At 39.6% G+C, this 10931-nt stretch overlaps 1 protein-coding gene across 1 annotated transcript; it reads right to left on the bottom strand.

The window, feature by feature from the left end:
* Positions 1 to 377: 377 nt before the first annotated feature.
* On the bottom strand, positions 378 to 10703 carry MAT2B (methionine adenosyltransferase II, beta; the record flags this gene model as incomplete). Its single annotated transcript, XM_010143845.1, has 7 exons — positions 378 to 1043; positions 2087 to 2200; positions 3149 to 3342; positions 6138 to 6290; positions 6589 to 6703; positions 7229 to 7423; positions 10587 to 10703. Coding segments are annotated over 7 exons (1059 nt in total), but the record flags the coding sequence as incomplete, so codon positions are not given.
* Positions 10704 to 10931: the final 228 nt, after the last annotated feature.

Raw genomic sequence — 10931 nt, 5'->3', positions numbered from 1 at the left:
AAAGATATTCCTACCACTAATTTCACCAATTCTAAACAATGCCCCCCCGAAAAAGAGAAAGATGAAGATACTTCATGCTTTTACACAAAAAACAAACAACTCCCCACTCAAAACAAACAAAAAAACCCCAACCAAAACCCTCCAATTCCCCCACCCAAAAACACCTCAGGTCAAAACTATTTCTTCCCCACCCTCCCAACCGTCTTCTAGTTTTTTTTATGTTGCCATTAAAACAAATGCATACAACTTACTGAACAAATGTGAAGCTGCAGGCATTCAAGTTACAGAACATTCTGAAAATACTTCAAGCATAAAAAGTACACTTGATAATTGCAAAAATAAAATTTCACTTTTTTAGAAAACATTTTGATCAGAGCTCAAGCAAAACAAACAATTAGCAATTCCTACTTCAGTTTAACTTCATAAGAATACCACCTGCGGAAGTTAAAAACAAAAAACTTGGGTTTTTGGTGATAAAGTAACCGACTATGTCTTTTAATGAAGAGAAATGGTATATACAACAATGGGGCACAGACCTTAAGCATCAACAACATATCTCAGCCAAAAGTAAGTCTACAAGTGATCTGAGTCATTCTTAGCATTAAACAGTACAGATTACCAAGAACCCAAATCCGCCAGGAATAGACATGAAGTTCAACTGGTACGAATGGAAGGAAAGATCCATGACATCAAATAGGCTCAGTTTTTGTCACTGAACATCTTTTAGGCTAACAATTTCACTAGTGCAAGACCATATGTTTACCTGATTAAATGAAAACTCATAAATGTCACAATTTAAGAACACCCATACAAAACTATTTTTTCTTTTAAAAAAGTGCCACATACTATACTCTTGCTAAAAAAGTTACAAACTAATGGAAGACCGTCTGCCTCCATCTCTTGTCAACAAGGAAAGGCCAAAGTGATTCTTTGATCCCAGCTCGAAATGGCGTTCTCTGACCTATCCCCAGCATCTCCAACTTGGAGCAGTCTAGCTGAGCATTCCTCGGACGCAGGGCACCCACAACTGGACAGTCAGTAATCTAAAACAACAAACAGAAAAACCCCCAACACACCAACGAGTAACCAGAGACAACAGAAAAAAAATACTCTTACATGTTTTCCTTTACAGCTTTCTATATAGGTACATTCCCCTCCTCCCTCTCAACCATTTTGTGGGTTTGTTTTGTTTTGTTCTGGGGTGCTTTTGTTTGTTTGCTTGTTTTATGGTTAACTTCATTTCAACATAACAGATGTCAGGCAGAGTGATGTAAAGAGCCTTAAGTTAAATTTCTCACTCGTTTACTGCGCACCATTTATGCTTTTCTAGGTTTCATTCCTATTTTCACCCTATGATTACAATCACATGGTAAAAAACACTAAAACGTTGACAAAACCATGTCGTGACCAATACACTTGGAGAAGTAGATTTGGGCTGAAACAAATTCAGACTCAGTGTTCTCTCTTCTTTTTCTCTTTGTCCTCCAAGCCACATTTCAGTTCCACCCTTTAGTATGTCAGAATCCTTGCAATTTCTTTGGGGTACAAATAAAATTTTATTTACGTATTATATTCTCACAACGTTATCAGTATGTCTTTAAGAGTAGTCTTACTTTTATGTGTTAGTAAAACTGCAGGACGGGTGTTTTAAGCAAGCAAAAATGATTTCAAGTTGAGTGCATCTATTCAGAAATGAACCTGGTCATTGACAAGTTCTTGGAGATTCCTACCTTCACGTTAACATTCTGTCAATCCGTAAGCTTTTTTCAGGACAAAAAACCCATCATAAAAATATTAATTTACTCATGACTAAGGGGAACTGTTCTGCAGAAATACCATTACCCTGCAGACTGTGAAACTGGTTACTGACTGACTGGGTAATTTTCAGAATTCAGCAGGTCAAAGCAGCCAGTGTGTTGCTGAGTCAGATACGCATCAGCATCCTCAGCAACACTTCTGCTGTCCTAGACACACTCACACAGACCCTCCCGAAGAGGAGGCTTTTTTGTCTAGCTAGTGTGGGAACTGAAAACTGAAATGATAAAGCACATCCATCTTTCTACAGGTCAGACCACACGTCACTTACTGGTCTCAAGTGGCTACTGGGAAGGTTGAAAGCATCTGCAATCGCACATGCCATTTCGTATTTAGTCATCTGTTCATTGCCAGACCAGTGAAATGTTCCTTTTACTGACGGGTCCTATAGAAGAAACAGGAAACACAGGTGAGAAAAAAAGCAGATACCTATGCCTCAGACTAATGCCTGTGCAAGAACCGTGCAGAATAATCTTCCGGCAAGATGCTGTTCTAAAAGGCACGTTAGAGCATCTAACAAGGTCTCGTGATAAAGGTCTCGTGCATTTTCAGAGAACACCTGAGAGGGATTGAGACTGAAAACTCGTGTTAAACATATCTGACCCGATCACAAACAGCTTATATTCTGTAGATTTAACAGGAGGAAGAGGAACAAGCCAACCAACGCCAAACAGCCTGGGTGGAGGAACTCAGCTATTCTATACTCACTTTAAAACAAATGTAGACTGCGCCACGCACATTTGGAATGCCAAACTGCAAACCACGTACAAGTCCTGCCAAACAAACTGACTGCACCACATCCACCATATGTGCAAGGACCATTTTTTACCAGGTTGTGTGTATGAAACATAAAGATGGTTGGCTGGTTTTGTTACCTTGCAAAGGTGGTAATCTGAAGATGCTGTGGTGAATAAAGACAAAGCATTTACGTCCCGTGGCTTGCTCCTGGCACTTTGGTGTTTTTAGTGCAATAAGCAAGGGCATGTCCAAGAACTACATTCAACCACCGTGGGGTTTTTTTAAGTCCAAACTGGCAACTTGTAAGAGGCATATCAGAATAAGTCAGGTATTTGCATTTCTCGCCTATACAGTAGAAGACACATGGTAATTTTCTGAAGGACCTGCCCATCACTTCACTCACTCTTCTTTCAAACACCAGCAGATCCACATGCTGTCAGGTTAAGATACCATAGTATCACAGCTAGTTCTTTCCTCCCTCCCAGTGTTCCAGAAATGCTGATAACAATGCGGGTTATATGTAGTTCTCAGTCGTTCAGAAATAAAGCCAAGAACTGCTTTTACCTTGAGAAGGCTTGTTTCTCTAAATTCTTACCAGCATTCTCTTCTCTGCTAGCTGTCTGCAAACAGTTGCTACATCCTTTACGTTTGTTGGGAATCTTTGTTGCCAATGGTCCATGTTGGCAGATTTATTACTGAACTGCACTTTATCAAACATTACAGTCACAGCACTTTCCTCCAGTCTCTCCACCTCTCCGTACAGGATAGGAATCCTAAGTACTGCAGCATCTGGGAAAAAAAAAATTACAAATGGTTACCATTGTTACGAATCAGTACAAATGCTGTAGCATAACCTGAAAAGTGTCTCGGAAGTGTTAAGAAATATGTCGGTGATATTAAGGATCTACAAATTACAAATAAAATCCAATTAATATGTTTGCCCTCACATTATGATTTTAATTTATATAAATTAAAACAGTTAATAAATACCAAGTTTACATGAACTTATTTTCATTTATGCCACAGATTTCCAGGAAGTTAGCAAGCTTTCATTAACACTGCAAGAGAAAAAAGGCACCTGTTTGGGTTAGAACAAAAGTCAGAAAACTACAAAATCCAACTGCACTATGTAGTTCCTCCAGCACTCCCTAACCTCCCTAGGTAAGAGCAAGAACAAAAATCCCCACCAATTACAAATCACCATATTTCAGCATCAATTACAGACAAAGATTTTTTGCCCAGCATGCAGAGGCCTCCTGCATGAAGGAGGGTATTATTTACCAGAAAGACGACATGAACCTTTGAATGAATAAAAAGCTTGACAAATAAGGAATGGGTGCACAGAACACAGCAGTAAACATTACTAGATTTCAAGACAGTGATTTGAGAATTTAAATTAACTGTAGACAAGTGGAAAGAGAAGAATATTTTATGATGGAATACATCATACCAGTCTATCTCAGTTACAAAGACTCAAAAGGCCTCTTCAAGGGAAAATCCAAATTCATTAGAAGTAATACAGATATTTTTGCTCAAAGAAAAAAACCCAACACTATCAGTCCTGAAATTAGAAGTGTAAGTCCCAAATCACTGCAATTGTTCAAAATTTGTAGGATAATGCTATAGCTATTAGAAAGACAGAAAGAAAAAGCTAACACAAAAATTATTCTCACAGGAAAGCAAATTGAAAGTACTTACACAAGAAAAATAAATACAATGAAAACAACAAGATGACGCTGATTTCCTGCTGCTCTAAAAACACTCATTCGGTCACTCAGCAAGTATTATATTCTCCCCTTCAAAAACTAGCTGAACTATCTCTTTTTTAATATCTTTAGAAGTTATCTGAGAGGAAGACTACCCTCCTTTTGTTCTCAGAGAGCTATCAGACACTTGGAGAGCAGTAGCATCACCACCGATGGTTCTGAAGACATACTGAAGCTCTTCAGTTTTAAATAAGCATGAGTACTACAATAGCTTGTATCCCCTGCTAACCAAAGTACACTGTTTTTTGTTAAACAGCAACCCCTCCCAAATTATTAGGAGACGCTCTTGCATTATACAACATAAATGGACGGGGAAGTTCTTCACACAGCTACAGATGTTTGATAGACTGAACCCTGGCTGTACAACAGAGGCAAATTAGTGGTTAAAAGACTAATACATGTAAAACATTTTTATTTGTATGAAACAACAGAATCAACATTTTAAAGCATCTTATTCAGCACTAACTCGAAATTCCTTCTGCTAATAGTAACGCTGCTGCAACTCACTATGGCCTGACAGATCACACTTAAAAAGGTTATGAAACAAAACCGAAGTGCTGAGTTGGGGGAAGGTCTTAGCAAGACACCCACACGTACTGGAATTTGGTGCAGTCTTACCTTCATCACCAATCTAGAAGAGGGAGCAAACAGCATCAGAGTCAAATTCAGAGATGATATTTAAGGAAAAGCTGGAGTGAATAACTTTTTATTTAAATTGATTTTTACTTAAATAAGACTTCCTATCAAAATATTTTTTATAAATTCTATTTTTTACTACTAATGACAAACCTATATTAAGGCCTATCATTTTTAAATGTATATATACTTACTTAATGAAAGACCATGACACTAATTTATCAATTGTTCAATTCTCTGGTTAGGCAGAACAGAATCATAGTGTGAGGATCATACTGACATATCAGAAGCCTGTTTTGCAAGTGCACCAAGATTATTTTCTCCGAATTCTTTGAGAACATAGAAGTACTTCTTCCCTTACGCTCTGCAAATGGAAACCGACAGCGTACGAACTAGAAACAACCAAACCTCCCTTTTATACAAGAAATACATTTTAAATGCAAGGTAACATGTTCAGTCCCAAGCTTTTGTTTATTACATACAATTTTTAGAATTACATTTGTGTAATTTTGAATGCCAGTTTTCTCTCAGAAAAGATTTAAACAGTATTTTTATAAAAAATAGTTACTTAAAGCCAGAAGTATGTTACTAACCCCTCAGAAAGTGTTATGAGCCGGAATCTGATACGTGTGGTAAGCGAGGTGGATAAAAATAAAATGGATGGCCTGATGGCTTACGGAACGAGAGCAAACCAGAAGATCAGCACAGTCACCAGATGAGTAACAACCAAAGCCTGTGTTGATTGATCTGCATTGTTACTGAACTGTAAGACTGGTTTCCCCTTCCAGTAAACACACATGCAGAACAACGGCAACGTGTCCACCTAAGTGACAGCAGCTCTGCACTAGTATGGTAAAGCACGTGCCATTGTGGTATCTTGACGAAGCGTTTTTTCTTTCTTTAGGAACCGTTGGTTAACAGTAGACAAAGGCTTGTCAGTGTCCATCAGCAGAGACTGGGAACACAACTGAAGATCAGAATGAGTAAGAAATAAAGCTTTAGTCAACCTGTAAGCAATAGGGATGGTTTATGAGCAAGGAGACTGACTCCTACTCACATTCTCTTCTAAATCTCATTGCCATGGTTTTGCAACTTTATCACTGATTTAGGAGTCTCTTAAGCTAATATACGACTAAGTAAAAACAAAAAGCCTCTATTAAAAAATTGTGAGTGAATTCTTACCTTCATTATTTTCGAGGACTGCCTTTTCACCCTCGAGTTTGGTTTTACCATATAAATTCAGGGGATTTGGTACATCAGTCTCTTTATAAGGAGGGCTTGTTCCATCAAACACGTAGTCTGTACTAATGTAGATTAGAAACGCTCCAACTCCAGCTAGGAAGAAAAAGTTTACATACAGTCTATTGTAATTCATGCCTTGTTTGAAATCCCAAAAAACCTTTAAACAAATCTCCCAAGGACCCCATCATCTAGCCCCATTCACTCCTGCTGCTTTGCCTGCTCACTGATCCTTCACACAGTCCCGTGTGCTGACCTTACAGAAAACGGGTCGAGGGCACACTGAGCACAGAAATGACAGTCAGCACTCGGAGTAACTTACTTGTATTTATGCTCTGTATGAATAAACGCAGTATTCTAGCAAGGAACTCAAGCCATCAGATAGTCTCCTTACCTGCCTCTTTTGCCAAGTTCCCTGAAGCAGCGACATTGAGTTGAGAAGCAGCATCTGGCTGACTTTCTACAACATCTGGCCTCCTCTCAGCAGCACAATGCACTATAACATGAGGCTGGAAATTAAAGACTAATTTAAAACAACAAACATCGTTAAGAGATCACAGTTACACCCTAAGTCTAGAGATGAACTCCCTCAGGCAAAAAGGCATTCCACTAAGTTGTGAGAAATGACAGAAGTAGTAGTATTATTTTTAATCATAGCATTGAGGAGCAAGTTCTCCTTAGAAAGTAAGCAGAACCACGCTGCTTCAAGACACCAAAAAACCTGATCATTAATTTAGCAATTATCATCTTCAGTAGCTTTAACTTTGCAGCAAGATTGAAGTTGTTGGGTTTTTATTATTTTAAACGCTGTATAATAATATAAAACATAATAACAACATACAGCATACACACACATAATGGTACTTAAGATTTTCAGACAGGCTCTGCATGTGGCGGAAAAGGCAGCCCTAAGTTTTTCAGAGCCTGCCAAAGCATTAGCCCCACTAAAGCCTCATGAACTCTGCATGAGAACAGCACTATCAACTCGTTCCTAGATGTATGAAGTACCCTACCCACCTCCTTCAGAAACTCACCTGGAAATCATGGATGATGTCATGAACTGCAATCGAGTCCAGAAGATTAATCTGTTCAAATCTGGGCTGAGCTCTCCTGTACCCACAGCCAACCGCATTCCAGTTATTCTCATTGAATTCTTTAAACACAGCTCTGCCAAGAAGTCCCGTAGCACCAGTAATTAAAACACGCCTGCTGGGAATATCAACATCTTCCTAGGGAAATGAGAACAGGGAAAGTTTTTTTTCTAATTTTATTTATTACTGTTTTTTCTTTTAAAGTATGACAGGCTGCAGTCAGAGCTACTGCATTAAATAGCTTTCCCAGCACAGCAGTGCTTTTGAGTGTCTCATGCAACAGATGTGTGGGAGCACCAATACTGTACCTCTGTAAGTATTGAAATATATTTTTGAATATAATGAAAAAGAAACTTAAATGAGAAACTCACTTACTTCCCCAACAAGAGGGGAAAACAAAACACTAATGAAGACAGAACTCGAAGTTAACTCAAGATCTGATAACTTTGTGCAATTTGAAATGAGGGCAATAACTTCTTTTGAAAATGACCCCAAAAATGTAACATTTAAAATCCACATCCTGCAACAAATAATTTTGGTTAGAGACTGCAGCAATACAACACGACTCACAGAGGGCCCACCTACGGTGACTATAAGAAGTCCTAATTTTACTACCAAATAGAACAGTAATTAGTCGTTATGCAACACAACAGTCTGAATAACGAAAACACCAAGACACCACTCCATTCTCAGTTGTACAAAATGTATCCGAAAGTGATTTGATAATTTAAACTCTCGGTGTATTCAACATACTAAAACTTTACTTCAGCTACTGCACATTTCAGTGCTCGAGATGGCACTGAATGTGTACATCGGTCCACACAAAGACCGTTCCTCTCCACTACTCACTAGACCACCAAGCTCAAGACAGCGAATGTAAGACTCCTGTCTGTCTGTGCAGTCTTTGTGTTTCTCTCATGCCTTCCTTCTGCATGTTCCACGAACAAGAGCCTGCTCAGAATTAAAGCACATCCTTACATGCCAGTATTCAGCGAAACCTCACATGGGCAGAATCCCTAACTCTTGGGTTTCCTGACCACTTCACACACAAGCGCAATTTAGGATAATTGATGACAATTTTGTAAATGCTCCCTACTACGAAATTCAAACCGCCCCTCACTTCTGAGCACTGTCTCATTTTTGGCACTGTAACAGATTGCTGCTTTTTGATTGTGGCACAAGAAGCAACAGAAATAATTTCCAAATTAATGTCTGTTTTTCACCTGCAGAGTTGAAAAGCTGCTGCTCCCTAAGGATAGATGAAAGGTACATCCCGGACACAGCCCAGCACAGAACAACTGCTTCAAGGTCCCAGCACAGTGCGTGCATTTTCCTCAACTCCACATCTTCAGGCAAAGGATGACTTATTCCATCAGTTTGGGATGAAAATCAGTTGTTCATAGTTGGACAGTCTCCTAAAGATGACAAACTACGGCAAGTGAAGTTTTAAAAAGTTCACTTTGGCCTCGGAACACAAGTTTGTTTACAATGTTCTAACACTGCCTCTTTCTCTGAAAAGCCTAAGTGAGAACATGCAAGTACTGTTTTCTTTTTTGGTTATGTACTTTTTATCTTTGCAAAGTGTGGACAGACCATCATACGACAGATTATCACTGTTTCTACAGCCAGAAGGTACCCCCTAACTAAATATCAAAGACTTGTGAGAGAAAAGAGTGGAAGGGTTCTCTAAAAATGTCACAGAAAAACTTAAATAAGTGGGAAGTTACTGACAAAAAACATGCACCATTTGTAAAATCTGACAGTTTAAGGCATCATTCATCTACGTGTGTTTATCCTATGCACCATAAGGAGGATATCACATCAGCAGCACAGCCTGAACTGAACACAACCACAACTTTTACCAAGTCAACAGAGCTTGCATTCTGTTGCTCCTGTCTGCAAGACTAACTGATTTTAGTCGGTTGTTTCTGAGAAAACAAGTGGTAGATGTTTCCATAAGTTCAACACAAACCCACCTCCACTTTAAACCTATTTTACCTCGCCAGAAGTTGAACATTCTGCTAACACAAAAGCTTAGCTCCTTCCCTGTACGTTGTTTGGCTCCTTCGCAGAGTATGACCCAGCTGCAACAGTATTTCTGGGTCAGAAACTGCAGACAAGTTGAGTCCCAAGGACACTTGCGGTTTCAAGTTCCCACGACCGCTGTTTGCAGATGCTCTGAGACTTGCAGAAGCTACTGCTGTTGCCTCAGCTGCCCACATACGAAGGGCACCACATACCTCAGGGTATCAACCACAAGGTCTTTAACAGTTAGCAAAGCTGGAATCCAATTGCCATTACTCGCTTTGCCTTACAAGGAATCAATCATGATCCTCTAGAAGAGACGGTGGCAAAACCCAGTCTCTGCTCTCTACTGGTATCAGTACTGAACTGAAAGCACACAGAGCACAGCATCTTCGTTTTGACTTCTCTTAATTTACCAGCTCCATTCTTAAACGTGGCTGGAGCATTACCAGCACAACGCAGGCAGAAGGTAGGGGGGCTCTTCACTGTTATCCCATGGGCTAGAAAGCAGTAATTTTAGAGACAGTTACTGCATGTAACCAGTAAAAGACATTCTGGAATTCAAATACACTTTTACCTGTAAATTTTACAGGCTTAAATACAAGTTTTTTTTTCAGATTAGCCTATTTGCTAATAAATCATTTACAGCTGTTTCTCAACTAAAAGGCAATCATATTCAAACTCCTAGCAACTAATTGTGAATACTGCTACTTAAATGCAGTTTTGAGCTTTATAATAATGCATCCAACTGAATTTTGCTTTACCTGATGTTCAGCACTCACCAAATATTAAGAATTGTGCTCAGCTGTCTCATTCAGATCAAAATACACAAGCAACAACATCATCCGATTAAAAACTAGCCTTTATGAGAACTAAGCTTGCACTACAAAAACACAGAGACTGTAATTTACAATAGTCAAATGTGATGCATTTCACGGTATAAAGGAAGATATGAGTAGTTTACATAAAAACTGAGCTTGACCAAACCACAATGAACTAAAAACTATCCCTTTTAAGGCACGCCGACCAAACCCGGAAGCTGCTGGGATAACACAGATTTGCGCATAATTTGAAGACAAAAGCGTCACCACAGGGAAGTCACTACAAGAGCGAGCTCTGCGTTCAGCTTTGACAACACCTACAGCAACAAAAAGCAGAAGAATAAAAACTAACAGGCTTTCTTAAAGTCACAGACCGCGCGGTGAAAACACCTCAAGGGTGTCGGGAAGTTGTAATGCGCTTCACTGACAGTCGCACAGCCGACCCGCAGCTTCACTTGTTGAACGTCATCGGTAACACATCGCGGCCACAGGGAATCGCAAGTGGACAAAAAACATGGCATATGGAATTGCTGCACAGCGCTCCCTACCACCGATAAGCCTCGACTCTGCCGCTGCGGTTTAACAGCGGTTTAACAATTACGCGTCCTCAAGAGACGTAACTACCTGCTGCAAAACACCTTCATTAATGCAAAGAAAATGTCAGGAGATAGAAGACTATTCAAATTCCTACAGCTCGCGGGTAACCCCCAATAAGGAAACAAAGGGAACTGAAATATCTTATCTCAAACCCAACGACCGAGCAGCAGGGAAGTGCCTCACCTTGCGCCGAGGACGCGCGG

The sequence above is a fragment of the Buceros rhinoceros genome, unplaced genomic scaffold, assembly GCF_000710305.1.
Source record: "Buceros rhinoceros silvestris isolate BGI_N320 unplaced genomic scaffold, ASM71030v1 scaffold32839, whole genome shotgun sequence".
In the NCBI taxonomy this organism is placed as follows: domain Eukaryota; kingdom Metazoa; phylum Chordata; class Aves; order Bucerotiformes; family Bucerotidae; genus Buceros; species Buceros rhinoceros.
This window is presented reverse-complemented; position numbering and strand designations above follow the sequence as displayed.